The 18,406-nt window shown below is 41.0% G+C and overlaps 1 protein-coding gene across 1 annotated transcript; it reads left to right on the forward strand.

Moving 5' to 3' along the window:
• The first annotated feature begins 3,661 nt into the window (after positions 1-3,661).
• Positions 3,662-16,531, forward strand: LOC117289442 (peroxidase 2-like). The gene is made up of 7 exons (XM_033770573.1): positions 3,662-3,796; positions 11,195-11,680; positions 12,615-12,676; positions 13,174-13,349; positions 13,577-13,773; positions 14,966-15,151; positions 15,855-16,531. The coding sequence occupies exons 2-7, from the start codon at positions 11,197-11,199 to the stop codon at positions 16,469-16,471; spliced, it is 1,722 nt and encodes a 573-aa protein (XP_033626464.1). The 5' UTR covers positions 3,662-3,796; positions 11,195-11,196; the 3' UTR covers positions 16,472-16,531.
• Positions 16,532-18,406: the final 1,875 nt, after the last annotated feature.

The following is an 18,406-nucleotide window of genomic DNA, read 5'->3' on the forward strand; positions in this document are numbered from 1 at the left end:
TTGGGATTTTCGTGTATTTTTGCTAGATTCCTCACTCCCCAACCAAAGTGACTACAAAACGACTCTAATGGATAACAATGGTATATTTCGACATGGTTTTTTTCCCAGCAAGAGTTGTGGGGCCCATTTTCTCTAGTATTTATTTTTATCACACAACTAGTGTTCCCTTTTATGTTTTATTATGACGTTGGGTATTTTATTTATCTGTTTCATTTAAATATATGGTTAAGTTTTATTTTACGCTAACTGTTTTTGTGTTTGTTCTTCCTGCAAATTTGAGTTGTTTTGCCGTTACATAAGATTACACCCACTAAATAGAATTGCTCACATTGCTTTCTTCGTTAGAAAAAAAGGGGGAGGGGGTCCGTACTCGTTAAGGTTTGCTTTTATGGGTCCCTCCATCCCCTACATGTGTTTTGCATTGATTTTTAATTTTTGTTTTCTTTTATTGTACGATTGCATTTGCTTGTAATAAATTATTTATTACCTTCTGTGTAGACTAAGCAAGGCTTGCGCGTATTTGAACTTGCGGGACCATTATGTTCCAAACCTTATGGAGTTTTACGTGGGACATTTTGTTTCGTCCATTATTTTAGTTTAACGTAGTTTATGACCATGAATATTGTAAATATTGTTGGAAATGTAATACTATATAACAAAACGTATACAAGTAAAATCATTTCAACAACAAAAATCCTACTTTCGGGATGTCGACTTCCTGAGATAAATTATCACAGGAAGACGACATCCTAATTTTAGGATGTCAACTTCCCGAGATAAATTATCACAGCAAGACGACATCCTACTTTTGGGATATCGACATTCTGAGATAAATTATCACAGGAAGACGACATTCTTCTTTTAGAATGTCGACTTCTCGAGATAAATTATCACAGGAAGATGACAACTGACGTTTAGGATGTCGACATACCGAGATAAATTATCACAGCAAGACGACATCCTACTTTTAGGATGTCGACATCCCGAGATAAATTATCACAGGAAGACGACATCCTACTTTTAGGATGTCGACATTCCGAGATAAATTATCACAGGAAGACGACATTCTTCTTTAACAATGTCGACTGTTTGTAGTTATAAGACTCCTTGGGGATAGGAGAAAAATTCGGAAAAACCGTGACCTCAATTTGACCTCTACTTCCGGGTCAACCGGAAGTGGGACCATATCTCAAGAACTACTCAACCGATTTTCAATTTGTTTTCACTTACAGACTCCTTGACATTAATATTGACTGTGAAAACCCGTGACCCCATGTTGGCCTCTACGTCCGGGTGAACCGGAAGTGGGACCATACGCCAAGTACTATACAACCGATTTTCAATCCTTTTTGTTCAGTTTTATCCTCCTAAGGCATTACAAATAAACTTTGAAAATCCATGACCCCAAATTGGCCTCTACTTCCGGGTCAACCAGAAGTGGCACCATATCTCAAGAACTACACAACCGATTTTCTATTCTTTTTTTCAGTTACAGACTCCTTGGGCGTTAGAGATTAGCCTTAGGTTACCGTGACCCCATGAAGTGGCACCGCAACTCAAGACACTGTACAGTATTTTTCAAACTTTTTTTCAGTTATAGACTCCTTGGTAATTTTAACACATAATCAAAGCAAAAGAACACGGAACAGCTTTGTGTTTGTTCACAAACACCTAATGTCTAGTTTGTTTATGATTTTGTTCAGCTGTATCATGTCTATGGCCACGCTTTATTGAGATTAATAATTATTAAATGAATATCGTTATTTTTGTTACCAAGACAAGTTTCATGATCTGAGTCGGGTCCGTGGCTTTTCATCATGTTCGGGCTCGAATAAATACGGCCGTGCCCATAGCTCCTCTTCATCATGCATGTTATGGAGAATGTCATGATCAACTCCATCGTCGCTGCTATAGTTGGTATCAGAAAAAACGAGGATGCATCGTCTCGTCAAGCCATATTTGTACTTCAACACAGATATAGAAAATTCATTTAACTGGTCCCACACAATTACAGGGATCAATGAGCGTTGTACACGGGGAACCGGTCTTTGTTGTTCGGATAGCTGTTGCCTACGGAAGCCCATTAGCGCCAGTAAAAAATAAATTTCAAATCCGTTATTACGGATTAGCAATCCGTTATTACGGATAAGCAATCCGTTATACGGATTAGCAATCCGTTATTACGGATTAGCAATCCGTTATTACGGATTAGCAATCCGTTATTACGGATTAGCAATCCGTTATTACGGATTAGCAATCCGTTATTACGGATTAGCAATCCGTTATACGGATTAGCAATCCGTTATTACGGATTAGTAATCCGTTATTACGGATTCATAATCCGTTATTACGGATTCGCAACTTGGACAGGGAACTGTCCGCCGTCTTTTTAGGAATCTTAGATCCCGACGGAGTTAGGTGTAAGGAAGATGCTTCAGAGAAGGTCTTCGTTTATATAACTGTCATAAGAACAATGATTAGAAGACAGTTGTAGTTCCATTAATTTTGGGTGACCCAATGACTTTCTAAGTCCCCAGAGTGAAATAATTAGAAGGATAAAAATCAAACTAACATCACTTGGTTGGCAAAATTGACATTGATTATATCTGAGTAGTTTTAATGAAATACATCAAGTCGAGTCTCCACCGTGAAGCATTTTTTGTCATGATATATCTACATGTATCCATACCCTTCAAATTTCCTAAAACGCTCGTTATTTGCTTAACAGAAAAACTATGATTTCAAGTCCAATAAACCATGATGGAAACATGAACAGTTGTTTTATTATTATTATTTGTTTAATATTTAACATTTAACATATAACGTTGCATAAATCGGTCCCTAAAGACAGTACACATTGCCCTGGATTTGGCGAATGTTATGAAGTAAATTTAAATGGTTGGAAAGATGTTTTTAAAGTATAATGTAATGACCGCACACAATGCCGTTTGTGTGATTTTCTTTACACTACGTGAAGTAAAACTGTTCGTCATTTATTGGTGGTGTCAAATCTTTGACTCCACAAAATGGCGGACGCCAGTCGATAGCTCTCGTCAATCAAACCACTGCACTCTAAGCTGAGTAACCAGCACATAGCGCCCTCGGGGGATCCTCGAGGGAATCCGTAATAACGGATTACTAATCCGTAAAAACAGATTGTGAATCCGTAATAACGGATTACTAATCCGTAATAACGGATTACTAATCCGTAATAACGGATTGCGAATCCGTTATAACGGATTACTAATCCGTAATAACGGATTGCGAATCCGTAATAACGGATTTGAATTTTATTTTTTGTTGGCACTAATGGGCCTTCGTAGTTGTCTCGAGATAAAAGGGGGTAAACATTTTATCGAGAATTAAACACTCCAATATCAGCTCAAACACAAAATGCACGTTCTATTCTTCATTAACTAGAAGAACACATCTAAAATAACACAAGGTATTTCACTGAGATTCACCACAGTTATACCCTTTAAGCAATACGTACCAAACGCCTGGGTACTAGGGTTGCTATGGACCCTTTCCTTGTTCGTTGTTTACGTTGCTTCGATTCTTTTTGTTAGGCGCATAGTCTTTCCACGGGCGCGGACAGTGAACAGTATAAATAGCACATATCGCGCCACAAGCTCTCAACCATTCTCTCAACCAATCGCAAATGTGTGTGAGGTGTTATGATTCGTGGTCATTCCCGGATGAGTGCAACGTGAACGGTGTCAGAGAGTTTTCTAAACACTTAGCTGTACATATAGCGCGTGGTCTTTACTCCGTGAGACCATCACCACCAGCACAGGTGAGTCTTGTTAACACTTTCGAATGAGTCAAGGGTTGGGTCTAGCGTGGCGGAAAGAAGGGCGCGCATGGTTAACAGGGAGATTGCACCGCACCAATGGAAACTAAGTGGCAACATTTGAATTGTGTTAACCAAGTACACGACCTCATGGCTTCCTCTCACTGTACTGTATAATGTCAATATATAACATTTAACGTACGTGACCCAACATGATTTGAATAATGGTAATTAATATGCACGTCCAAACTAATGTATAAACAAGATTATTCTTATTGATAGTAATGTTATAATCGGTCTTAGTCTACATATTATGAGTAGTTCGGCAGCTCAATAATAATAAAAAATCCCCTGGTCTAGATGGGATGACGTCAGAATTCTATCCGGCTTTTCGGCCAACATTTGGAAACGACCTATTGTCAGTTTTTAACTTCCCCATTCAGTATACAAATTGTTGCACGCTGTGATGGGGCCCGGGCCCATGGTGTTTTGTACACCCTCGGGGCAAATGGCACCCTCGGCTTCGCCTCGGATGCCATTTGCCCCCGAGGGTGTACAAAACCCATGAACCCCATCACAGCGTGCAACAATTATTTTGTTATAACACGGTAATAGATTGCCAGAGTTTAGAGGAAAACAAACAGTATTAAGTTTCGTTCCAGTTAGGCTATTTATTTATTTTGTCGGTACGTATCATAGAGCTATATATATTGACTAGAGCGCTAACTTGCTCTGCGTTTTGAAGCCACCCTGGGCGCAGACATGTTTGATGTGTTGCTTGACTACGGAATGATTTTAATTTTGAAGAACACACATTGCCGCGATTTTTTTACATTCGGCGTGTGCGCTTACGTACGCGACTGCCCATTCGCGTACGTCCGCACTACGAAAACCGTAAATCGACGTACTAAAAAAAGTATACGCGCCTTTTAAACATGACGCACATGACGCTCGCAGTTTGTACGCTCATCAGCCGATTGTGCGTTCACATTGATGCATTTTTTGGTTCGATGACACATAGAAAAGACCAAACGCACTATCATGCAAATAGCCGTACAATTGCCGTACAAAATTTCAACATGTTGTATTGGTTTGTACATAAACATGGATGCGCCCACACGGCTTCAAAACCTTAGTGCGTGTACATTGGGGTGTTAGCGCTCTAGTCAATATATATAGCTCTATGGTATGTATGAACCATAGAGCTTTATATAACACCCAAGCAGATCCTTGCCATTTGATTGGAGGATTGTCCGTCACGTGATAGCAAATAAAAGTACCATTGCACGCTGAGTCACTCACCGTGCTTTTTCGTTCCATCCGAAAAGTACCATTGCACGCTGGCAGCGTGCAATGGTACTTTTCGGATGGAACGAAAAAGCTGAGTAAAAACATCACTGCGTGCGCGTGTCTTTGGTAACGCAGCAGGTGTTACTGCAAGAAGGCATAGTAAAATTACTAGCATTCGGCTTCTACAGTTGAAATTGTTTGTTTTGAAAGTTGTATCTTTCAATCAAAATGACAAAGATCTACTTGGATGTTATATAAAACAAATAATGAATGTTTTTCATTCGTGCAATGGTGCGAATATGTTCATTCGTTGAAAGCTGGAATGGTCCATTCAACTCGGCTCCGCCTCGTTGAATAGAACATTCCATCTTTCAACTCATGAACATATTCGCACCATTGCACTCATAAACATTCATTATGTGTATAATATTAAATTACCGATCATTTCAATAATGACGCGCTGGTACGGTCTGTGTTCACACTGCGTGCGCGCATATCACGTAGTGTTTGGGCATACGCCACGCACTTCTTTAAACGCGCAGTCGCCAGTAACCTCATAACCGGGGCTATTTCTTATATTGTACAAGGCGGTGCAAGCGACCAACGGTGGGCACGATCAATGCAATCTTTCCCTAGGGGTTAATGTCACATTACCCTGAGCCCGTCGCGCCGGTGTTCATGCGTTTTTGTATCACTCCACGTCATCGACTCTCGACCAATAAAAACGCACAATCTATTACCTTGGTATAACAATCGCAATTGTTGCCTTCTTGTAGGCGAGCTATCATTACTTAACTCCCACAGAAGGAAGACCTCCTTGATGTTGCCAAATGGCGCCCAGTCTCTTTACTCAACATCGACTATAAATCTTTTGCTAAAGTGCTCGCCAATCGACTAAAGAGTGTCATCGGAACAGTTGTCCACTCGGACCAGAGTTACACTGTTCCGGGCCGCTCCATTTATGACAATATCGTTCTTATCCGACATTCCTTTGGCTGTGCTTAATCTTGATCAAAAAACAAACATTGACCAAGAATATCTATTTCGTACTATGAAAGCTATGGGTTTGGGGGACCGGTTCATCTCCTATGTGAGACTCATGTATAGTGACACCGAGAGCCTCCTCCAAGTTTGTGGCTCTCTGACGGCTCCCTTTCCCTTTGCTAAGGGAATTCATCAGGGCTGCCCCCTCTCCGATCTGTTGTACTGTATTGCGATCGAGCCTTTCCTCCACGCGCTCAGATGCAATACTCAGAAAAACGGCCTTTTGTTGCCAGGTAGCCACGATTTCCTTGCTGTCAGCGCGTACGCCGACGACGTTTCGATTTTCATATCCAGAGATCACGGTTTCAAAGTTGTCGAAGTCGCTTACTCTTTGTATAGCAGGGCGTCTGCTGCTTGTTTACATTTTCAAAAATCTCAAGGCCTGTGGGTCGCACAGTGGGCCAGAATAATATCGAGGAAGCTGGGCCCGTGTACCACAAGAAAAAACACGTCCGACGCACTGTCGTCAACCTACTTGTTCATGTATTTTACCGGAGACATCTGGTTGAACGTCCATGACCCACCCACCAAAGACCACTTGGGCTTTGTTCCGTTAGTGCATGGCTGGTGTGGCCCATGCATAGGTAGAGTGTCATGGCCTAAAGGTGTTCGACTCAATTGCGGAGGTTGGTCTTTTACATGTGGTTTCGAATCCTGGCTATGCAGATTCGACGCCTGTGTCCTTGAACAAGGCACTCAACTACGATTGCTTCTCTCCACCCAGGAGTTAATGGGTACCTGTAAGGGTAATACGCCCTATGTGCACCCAATGTTGCTGCCGCTTGGGCTATTGACCAATTTAGTGTGTATGGATGTAAATCACGTTATAGAGCTCTGTAGAAGCGCTAAATGCAGTTATTATTATTATTATAGGAGGGAACAAAATTAATGGGTTACGAGTGAGGCCGCTGGGAGGAGAAGGGGCAGATCTTATGATGACAAAAAGGGGGGACATGACCAACATAATAGCCACAAAATTCAACCAAAAGCTCTCCGCAATAATCCATCTGTTGAGCAGCAATGCCCTTCAATCAGGTTATTTCCTAAAACTCCCCCAACTTGCAGATGCCATATTGTGCCAACAATTTGCTTAAAAACCCGTATCAGCCCAAATAAGGTAAAAAGGTAACAATATCAATTGAGAAAATAATTCCACTTTACAAGAAGAAAGAAGTACACAAATATAATGAGAAGACTAAATACCAGCCGGGAAAGCAATCACAGCAGACGAGGTAGCTGGGCCCGTGTACCAGAGGAAAAAACACTTCCGAAACACTGTGGTAATGCCTAAAACCAATTGTTTCCATTAATATCAGCAGAAACATCTAGCTGATGTCAACGTTTGCCGGACGTACCTGGACTATTATTTAAACCATTTAACGAGTGGGAGAACAAGTCAGGCCGCTGTGAGAAGAAGGGGCTGTTTTTAAGTGACAAAAAGGGGAAACATGACTAACAAAATGCTGTCACAAAATTCAACATAAAGCTCTCCGCGTTATTCCTTCTGTTGATCTCAGCAGCAATGCACTTTATCAATTAAGTTGTTGTTTCTTAAAACTCCCCCAACTTGCATTTACCATGCTGCGCCTAAAATGTAGTACAGAAAGTGGTTTCCCCCTCAAAGATCAAAATAACCTCAACTCGAATAATAATCGATGCCCAGATGCCAACCTAATATATACAGAAACAGTGCCGTTCCCTTTTTAACGCGTCTTTTAAATAATGTAGCGAACGGCCTATAGGTATGTTTCTGAATTTGTTGCAAAACGCAAACAAGGAAAACTTGAGACTGGATGTACAGGAAAACTACAATTTTACTTCAACTCCGGTCCTTACTGTCAGAACTTTCAACACAAACTGATCTTCAAACGATCAAATCACTTGGTACGCAGTCAGCATTTCTCCCGCTGGCGCGAAGCGAACAAAAAAAACGCCCGTCCGCCCGTCCGCCCGTCCGCCCGCCCGCGATTTTTTTTTCTTCTAAACGACATTGCACAAACTGGTTCTCCAACCTTTTTTGCCTTTTTGCCTTTAAAAAAATCCTCTAAAACCAGAAACGTAAAGGAAAAAATAAACAAACACTTTAAATCAATTTTGAGGAAACAAGAGTCTGAAAAAAATAAGGTGTTACAAAAAAAAATGGTATAACGGAGACTCGAATCTAGGGCCTCTCGCTTGTGAAACGTACACCTTAACCACTAGGCCACCGAGTCGTCTCGACCGAAAGTGGTTTTCATGACATTATATACATATCCTGTAAATATAATGGGAAAGGCAAACGTACTACGCATGCGCACAGATCCGACTATGTAAAGTCGTTTAGAAAAATAGTATTCGCCGCCCGCCCGCCCGACCGCCCGCCCGTCCGTCCTTTCGTTTGTTCGTCAGGTTTTAAAGGGGGAAGACTAGTCTACCCCTGCAGATACTAAATGGGTAGATTTGTCTATCCCTGCAGATTCTAAAGGGGTAGACTAGTCTACCCCTGCAGATTCTAAAGGGGTAGACTAGTCTATCCCTGCAGATTCTAAAGGGGGTGGACTAGTCTAGCCATGCAGGTAGACTAGTCTATCTCCGTAGACCTAAAGGGGTAGACAAGTCTAACCCTGCTGATTGGGTAGATTTGTCTTTGCCTGCAGATTCTTAAGGGATGGATTCGTATACCCCTGATTTATATGTGTACATACTTTAAATCGTGTACTGCCTCTTTAATTTAAGTTGTATTGAAGAAATTATTCAATCATATTGCAATTGTCTATAGCTTCAAGTGAGAAAAGTGTTGTTAACAAGCATTGTAAAGAAATGTTGTTACACCTTTACTAACCAAGTGTGATTTATTTAAAATGTGTACCTTCTAAAAACATCAAATAAACAATAACAATGATTTAATGCTTCAACAGTTGGAATAGAGGTTCTCCAACAAAGAAGTTGATTATCATAGGTAATGTTTTGCATTTTTATTGATTACGACACAAAACTTAAAAACGAAGACATCAAATGTATACTTATTGACCAAATGTGAAATTTTGCAATTGTTTATGAAGGTGTTAGAATCACCTACTTGAAAATACCAAATAATGACGTTATTTAGAGCAGCAAGATATGTCGTGATTTTTTTTCTCATAATTACGTGATCTTCACCAGTTGATTGATGGCTACTGTAAAATCAGAAATAGTAGTGTTCAAAAAACGAAAAAAATCAAATATTTCAGGCACCAAATAATCACGTTATTTAGATCAGTAAGATGATAAAGTGATTATTTAGTGACAATAACGTGACGTTCATTGGTGGCTTTATGATACTTTTAATACTAGAAATATAAGTATTTTAAAAAGAAAAGAATCACCTATTGAAAATACAAAATAATCACGTTATTTAGAGCAGTAAGACATGCGTAATTTAGTTACAATTACGTGATCTTCACCAGTGGATTGATGGTAAATGCAAAACCAGAAATAATATTGTAAAAAAAATTAACAAATCCAATATTGTAAGCACGAAATAATCACGTTATTTAGAGCTGTAAGATTATGTTGGTGATTATTGAGTGACAGTTATGTGATTTTTATCGGTGCATCGATGATAACTATAAAAATAGAAATATTAGTGGTGTAAAAACCAAAAAAACACTGATTGAAAGCACCAAATAAAAACGTTATTTACACTAGTAAGATGACTAAGTGATTATTCAGTGACGATAACGTGATTGTCACCGGTAGCTTAATGTACTTTTAATCCTAGAAATATTAGCATTTTAAAAAGAAAAAGATTTTACCAAATATTCACGTTATTTAGAGCAGTAACATATTATGTAGTGATTTTTTGTTACAATTACGTGATCTCCACCAGTGGATTGGTGGTTACTGTAAAACCAAAAATAATAGTGTTAAAAAAACGAAACAATCAAATATTGTCAGCACCAAATAATCACGTTATTTAGAGCAGTAAGATGACTAAGTTAATATTCAGTGACAATAACGTAGTCATCATCGATGGCTTAATGGTACTTTTAATACTATTAATATTGGTGTTTGAGAAACGAAACAACCCCCAAGTTTCAACACTAAATAATTACGAGTTGAAAACACGTCATTTGGTCAGGTGAATAATTAGTCTTTATAACGTCATTTGCACTAGTCACTCTTACGTACGAAAACCATGTTACCGTATTCACGTGATTAATATGAGGTTTTTAAGTGTGATAAGAACGTCAAAACAAGTTTAAAAAAAAAACCAATAGAAATCACATGTTTATAACGTGATGAATTGGAAGAAAAAAAACACCACACCTAAAAATAACTTATAAATAACCAATCGAAACTAGTTCTTTTTTGGTGTTCTGTTTACTGGGCCTTCATCCGGTGTTCCGCTATTCAACTAGCACTCAACTTCAACTTTGACATATACTGGTCTTTGCTCTCGCATGCTAGGAGGCGAGCGAAGGAAGTCGTTCACCTGTTTAACTATTTGATAATTAGTTTCAAAGCTACAGTTTATTTTTTTTATTCACGATTATCCTTTAATTACCCTCTCGTGGTGTGACGCCATCGCTAACAATGCAAAATCCTTGTGAAATATCACTTCTTCCTCTCCCAGAACAACTGCCACCTGTTTCGCCAGAGATGGGACCATAATTCCACCCTCTTCGATCTTACTGGTGACAAACTTACCTGGTTGTTTTAAAGATGTTCCCTTTTTTACATGTTTTTTTTTTGCCCTTTGTGCGTTCTTTCCGCTCTGCGAAGGGGTCGCTTAAGGGTAGGTTCGCTTTGTGTTTTTCTCTAAAGTTTTTGGTTATTATTTGTAGTTACTTTCTACTTGTTCAATTTATTGTAACATTTGATTAATTGCTTTATTGTTATGATACAGTTGCTGTTTTCTTATTGTTAATTTTCAGATGATTGTCATATTTTACTGGGTATATTGATTTGATTTGATTTGAATAAAGTTTCATCTGAAAAGTGAAGTGTTTCTTTGTTTCTTTGTTTCTTTGTTTCTTTGTTTCTTTGTTTCTTTGTTAGAGATACGGACATGGTCCCATATTTCTTACGTATAATTCATTTGTACAGATATGGCGAAGAGACCCTTTCTCCTTAAGAAGCAGCCACTAGTTGCGGCCCGGCGCTTGGCTCAAACTATTCCACCTAAGACACAATGGCAGTACAACGAGCCGGAGGTGGATGTTGATGACATCCAAGGAGATGCTTTCCTTGGCTTCAACAAACCTCATCTTGCTATTCTGGCCATTGACATAGCAGACGACACCACTGCAGCCACCAACACCAAGAAATGGCTCACTGATTACGTCATTCCATACGTCACCACCGCCAGAGATGTCATTCAGTTCCGTGACATGTTCCGGATGATGCGCGAGATTCGAGGTGGTATCAAGCCGATGACAGTGGCCGAGGTTTGTTTCAATGTCTCATTCTCCTATGACGCTCTGCTGAAGTTAGCTCCAGTCGCCGAAGTCAAGACATTCTACCAGAGTACCCACGTAGCCTTCAAGATAGGTCTGCCATATCGTTCACCTATTTTGCAAGATCCACTGTCAGGTATGAAACCGCTATGTTTGACCCACTATAGAAAGCCGTTTTTCTTATGTACGACAAATATAAAACCTTAATGAGAATAACGGACCCATCATTGAATATCAAATGGCAGAATCATAAACGAACAAAATGTTATTTTTCTGTTGAGATTTGCAGTAACATTATAATAAGGTATAGACACTTATAATAAACTGTTAATATGCCATGTTGTCTGAAGAACAAGCTGTGGCGTTTATGTCATCCTTCATCGATCCACAATGTTGTGTTAACAGGCGCGGCGATCCCGGGGGGACGGGGGGACATACCCCCTCCTCACAATATTTGTCATGGGGGACGGCAATGGCAATGCCACCCCCCAACCTTTTGTCGTCCCTCTTAAAAAAAGTTTTGAATGTAATTTGGTGTTAATTTAAATTCATGTACTAAATTTGAGCCTATTTAGGCTTATACACTCCGTAAAACTGTAAATTGTGTGAATGAAACAATTTCCGCGTGAAATATATTGAAAACATATCTATTTGTTTTAAATATATCTTTTAGGCAGTTGATTACTTTTGTGGGGCGGGGGGGTCAGTAATGGGGATGGGTGTAGGTCAGGGGTCAGGTCAGATTAAACTGACTCGCCCCCCTAACCCCCCCCCCTCCCACAAAGAGATCGCCGCCGCTGTGTGTTAATACGTTATGACGTCACGATTGTGAAGTGAGGCTGACCCTATACCTCGATTTTTATCATAAATCCACAGTTATTTCCCGATTAAAATCACTTGCCTTTTACGACGATTCAACAAAGTGACGACTTTATGAAATAAAACACAAACAAAAACAACAGGCTGCTTTTCTTGTACGGAACAGCCCGATTAAATAACATGGAAGGAAGTCAGACGGCGGCTAGAGCCACATGGAACTGTTTTTTATTGCTTGATTTTTTAATCCACAGGGGAAGGAGCAAATACAAACTGGGTTGTTGGTAAAGGCACAAACCCGCATATCCTCATCCAGGTAATAAACAGTTGTGTTTCGTGTAATAACATTTTTGTTTTCGTTCATACTTTTAAGTTTGCTATGGCTTTAAATTTGTGATGATAATTTTGCACACTTGTTTTTGCAGGCCTTGTTTTTGATCGAACGTCCCTACGGGTGACAGTGATTGAATGGGAAGATGGGCTACAACCGCCCCCCCCCCCCCCCCACCCTCCCCCATAATGGCTCAACATAGTATCCATGTCCAATAGACAACAACAAAAAAAGACATTGTCTTCATCTCATATCATCTTATATCCCATGTTGTTCAAACTATCCAGTAGCATGGATACATATTTGCCAAAACAATGTCTCAACATTTAATTGATTTCCAGGTGACGTTTTAAAAAATTCCATCCTCTCCAATACAGATTCTTAAGATTTCAAAGTTGTAAATGGCCACGCAAATTTAGCAATTTGATTGCAAAGATGACCTGGTACAAGTGACACCTAACGTATTTTTGTTGTCTCCACAGATAGCGTCTGACCGTACTTGCCTAATCCAGGAAGAGATCGACCGTTTGCAAAGTGGGCTTGCAACCCTCGGTAACCCTGCCACGATTACCTACCAGGAGTACGGCAAACGACGGCATGACCTCTATGGACATGAACACTTCGGATTCCTTGACGGCATCAGTAACATGGGGCTCAGGTAACAATAATTTACGTAGACTATGGAACTCAAACGTGCGGCAGCTTGATTTTTTTTTGTATCCACGAATGACCTCCATGGGGAAATTGTATGCACTTTGCACAGGGTATACATTGTAACTTTGGCATGATATGATATAACAATTTGTTGTTGTTTTTTGCTCGGCTGTGAAAGGTGTTAACGTTATGTATAATGCTTTGCGCGGTTACTGTTTCCTTGTTTTGTAGGGGGACGTATACGGAGCAGGGTACGGACACACAGATGTACATCACACCGAGATTCCTTCACGATACTGACACGAGAAAGGACCTGTATGGCCTGCCTGGACAGCTGCTCGTATGGCCGGGTGAGGTCATCCTTGGGCTTCCTAAACAGTACCAAAACACCACGGGGGATGCGGCAGACCCCAGCCAGCCTGGGGAAAGTAAGTGCTTGCAAATCGAGACTATTCATCCAAAGACATAGAGCTCATACATAACATTGTACTTTTTAAAATCAAATTTCCTATTATACAAAGATGTCAAACAAAATGTCGAAGTTATGCCTATAAAGTGTAGTGGCGAGTGTCACACCACACGCTACTTAATTGCGTTTGTCCTGAGTACATCCCTACTGAAAACGACCAATTCATTTACCAATTGGAACCAATTCATTTATCATTTCGAACCAATTCAATAACCAATTGGAAATCAATTGGTAATTCAATTGGTCCGATTGGACCCACCGGGCGATTTGGAGCGCGGAAAAGGGACATTATGGCAAACTTGGCGGAACTTATTGGCCCCGCGGGGGATGCGTTCGCACCCCCCCCCCAGCCTACGGGCCTGTGGGATGCGGGGAGAGTCAGTTTTGTCTGACCTGACCCCTGACCTTTACCTCTCCCCATTACTGACAGGGGCGGATCCAGGATTTTCGAAAAGGGGGGGCGTGGAATGTGCCAAGCAGCAAATAGTAAAGACAACTTGTTGCGCCTACGCTGAAGGCGTGTCCGCCCACCTTGCAAGAGGGGTCTGGGTGCATTTTCCTGTTATCTACAGCATATTTTACCCAAATCAGGAAACAAACATCTTTATCTTATATTTCATTTTTTTCTCGAGGAAAAACGGGGGGCGTGCGCCCCCACGCCCCCCTAGATCCCCCTGACTGACCTTTCCCCACTCCCAAAAACACCCCAGAAATTATAAACCGCCAAAAGTACATATTTATAACTCTAAAAAAGTAATTAAATACATTTTAGGCAAAAATTGTGTCGAGCGTATGGGGAAAGGGAAGATTTTAACAAGCAGATAAGCCTAAATAAGCTAAAATTGAGCGTCTGTAGCGTGAAATAAAGAAAATATGATAATTATTCCAGAGACATTGGCATTACCGTCCCCCCTCACAAAAAACAAATTAATATTTAAGAGGGGGACTCCCCCCCCCCCCCCCCCCCCCCGTCCCCCGGGATCGCCGCCCATGCCTCCAGACCGTGCGTTGAGTCTGAAACGCGAGTGAGTTGGAGACTTTGAAAATTCCGAACCTCAAAATACAATAAAAATTATCACAGTCATAGTGTTCGGCAACAAAAATACATATATTACCATTGCCAAACATCTGTTCTCGCATTCAACGTTTAGCTTCCTTCATTGGACCGGAATGGGCCAAGAATGGAACCTACCTGGTCTACCGACGTCTGAAGCAAGATGTTCCAAAATTCTGGAAATTCATGAAAGACAGTGCAGATAAGATTTCCAAGCAGCCTGGCATGACCGGTTTTACAAAGGAACACATGGGTGCCAAAGTAATTTCCAGATGGCAGTCAGGTGAATAACCTTACAGTTTTTTTTTCCTTAAACAACGAAATATTCTCATATCATATTCATCATAATTATGATGTTCAAGTGACAATTAGAAAATTCACCTTTTTGTCATGGGATTATTTGAACGCGTAACCGAGTGGAAAAAAATGTACAGCATTCAGTTAAAATATTCCCAAATTGCGCAGATTTGAAGGTCACGCAATGTGACCTTCTACCTTCTGTGTAATTTGCCTTTGATTTTGCATGGTTGTCAAAACAAAGGCAATATTGTAACATGTGGATGTTTCCTCTTAGAGCGCAGTTACCTCTTGAAGCGTATGTAACGTGACTGTGCTTTTTGTTGTCAAATTGAGACAAACTTCGGAACAGCGAAACTAGCAAAAGTAGTTGCTTTAGTTTTTAAAATCAGATATTCAAATTCAAAAGTAAATGTCACACAATGTATGCAAACAGTTGAGCATTACACTGCCGCAGTGTCGTTGTGAGTACTTTTGAAGCTTGGAAAAATTATGCTTCAAACCAAAAGTGAAGACAGTTTTAGGAAACAATCCTTATATTATTGTTTGCCTATACTGATTGACTACACTTTGATGTCGATTGTCAGAGCTAAATTCGTCAAAAACAAAAGGAAAAAGAATCAACCTAGGGGCCTAGAGGACAATAAATTGAAGGCAAATTTCTTTCACATGTTACTTAATCATTACAGGAACACCAATCATTCGTAAACCACATAAAGATAATCCTGAATTGGGTTCTGACCGTCTCGCCAACAACGCCTTTCAATACGTGTCCGACCAGGCCCCCTTCAAATGCAAGCCAGACGGCCAGACAGACAAGTTCCCTCTGGGTAAGCCCGACGTCCCGGGGATGGTGTGTCCCTTGGCATCCCACCTGCGAAAGGTTCAGCCCCGTGACGCCGGCACTGATATCGGCAGCAGCTTGGATACTTTGAAACACGTAGTGATCCGCCGCGGGATTGAATATGGCGATCCGATCGAGGATGTCATGGTCGACGATGGAAAAGACCGTGGCTTGATGTTTGTTGCGTACCAAGCGAACATCGACAAACAGTTCGAGTTCCTCATCACTCACTGGGCTAACAGTGATACCAACCCACACGACGGTGGTGGCCACGATATGGTCATCGGTCAAGCTGGGAATGATTCAGACACCGGAGTCAGAAAGCCACGGGTGTTCGACGTACCTACGGAAGATGGCACCATACAGCTCCGTACTGCTGACGAGTGGGTCATTCCCACTGGGGGCGGTTACTTTTTTGTCCCCTCTATTAGTGCTCTGACGAACGTCATTGCCAAAATATAACTTTTGTAGTATAATAGACACATTTTGTGGAGTCAATGGGAGACTTTCTGGGACGATAGAGGGCAGCAGACTTACCGGGTAAATCCATTGTTCTCAGAATTATGCGCATGTTCAGAACTACGTAAACAATGGAAATTTACCCGGTATGTCTGCTGCCACCTAGCGTTGGAAAGTCTCCTATTGGTTACCCCATTGCTAGAACGTTATCAGGCTAGTTGTATACGAAAGGCCAGACAAAATTAAAGATAGTATTTTACGTTATGATTACAGTCAGCGATTAAGGATTCGTCCTTTAACAACCATTCTCAAATGTTGAGAAATATTTACTGATATTTTGAACGTTTCGCACTCTTTTCCTGATTCACATCAAAGGCAACTTTAAAATCCACGGGTTAACGAGCCAGCAGCAATGTATCTTGTATCTCGGGCACAAAAACAAGTAACTATAAAGAATGAAGTTAAATTAATGACATTGCTGTGCACCATTCATAAGTGTATCATCACAAAAAAAAGGATGACAAATGCAAATCGCTTCTCATTGCATCATGAGTGTCATTTTAATCCCAATGACAAAATCGTAAGTGTATTGTCATATCAGTGTTGTAGGTCTAGAGACCTGGTCTCGGTCTCGAGAGACGGTCTCGATACCTTTTTTTTGCGGTCTCGGTCTCGGTCTCGGTCTCGGCCTGTGAAAGTCTCGGTCTCGGAAGCACTGGTCTCGGTCTCGAAAACCTGGTCTCGGTCTCGATCTCGGTCTCGGATGCCAAGGTCTCGGGTTTTATCACCGAGACCTGTCGAGACCACAACAATAATGTTATTTTATGCAGAGAAAAATATGTTGATGGCAAGCTCCGCTCATAAATAACCACGAAGTTGAAATGCTATACACTCAAAGTTTATTCTGTAGTGTTATTGTAAAGTGTCTCTCAGTCTCAAAGAGAGGTTTAAATGGTTAGTTTTGTGTACCTGTAGTCTTATGTCGGCCAATCAATAGGCCTACGATAAATGTGAAGATTTGTATTTTTAATTGTTTGACGGCTGTTGAAATGTGAGCTGATAAAATGAAAAATCCTACATATCTGGAACTAGAAAAACAACTACACAAACACAAGTACGTACCTTTAAAAAAAAATCACAATTTAGTTTCTGACATTAATTAATAGATAACCTGCTAGAACACTGACTTGGTTGACTGCAAATTTAGCCTTGTTAAAGCCGATTTCACCTAGAATTTGAATTTGTTTATTTTGATGTTGTATTTGGTAGGATCTCTACTTCAAATCAGCAATTAAGCAATCTTTTTGAACGTTTTGACTTAAAGCGGGCACAGCACATGAGAAATCAGCTTCATCGCCATATATTTTGTATATGCTTGGTCTCGGTCTCGGTCTCGGATATTTGGTCTCGGTCTCGGTCTCGGTCTCGGATATTTGATCTCGGTCTCGGTCTCGGTCTCGGATATTTGGTCTCGGTCTCGGTCTCGGTCTCGGTCTCGGATATTTGGTCTCGGTCTCGGTCTCGGTCTCGGTCTCGGATATTTGGTCTCGGTCTCGGTCTCGGTCTCGGTCTCGGATATTTGGTCTCGGTCTCGGTCTCGGTCTCGGATATTTGGTCTCGGTCTCGGTCTCGGTCTCGGATATTTGGTCTCGGTCTCGGTCTCGGTCTCGGATATTTGGTCTCGGTCTCGGTCTCGGTCTCGGTCTCGGATATTTGGTCTCGGTCTCGGTCTTGGTCTCGGCCTGTCAAAGTCTCGGTCTCGGAAGGCCTGGTCTCGGTCTTGGTCTTGGTATCGGTCTCGGTCTCGAATGCCTCGGTCTCGGTCTCGGTCTCGGTCTCGGTCTCGGACAAGCTGGTCTCGACTACAACACTGTGTCATATGTTGCTTAATCTGTTATCGAGATGCATTATCAATTATGTTACGTGTAGGCTGGGGGC

This window comes from Asterias rubens, chromosome 4 (assembly GCF_902459465.1).
Source record: "Asterias rubens chromosome 4, eAstRub1.3, whole genome shotgun sequence".
In the NCBI taxonomy this organism is placed as follows: Eukaryota; Metazoa; Echinodermata; class Asteroidea; order Forcipulatida; family Asteriidae; genus Asterias; species Asterias rubens.

Bases quoted from the DNA above. Each gene is read 5' to 3' on its own strand.
- LOC117289442 (XM_033770573.1), top strand. From the start codon at position 11,197: ATGGCGAAGAGACCCTTTCTCCTTAAGAAGCAGCCACTAGTTGCGGCC. The intron at 12,677-13,173 runs GTAATAAACAGT...TTGTCTCCACAG, and splicing joins ACCCGCATATCCTCATCCAG to ATAGCGTCTGACCGTACTTG. The intron at 15,152-15,854 runs GTGAATAACCTT...TAATCATTACAG, and splicing joins AATTTCCAGATGGCAGTCAG to GAACACCAATCATTCGTAAA.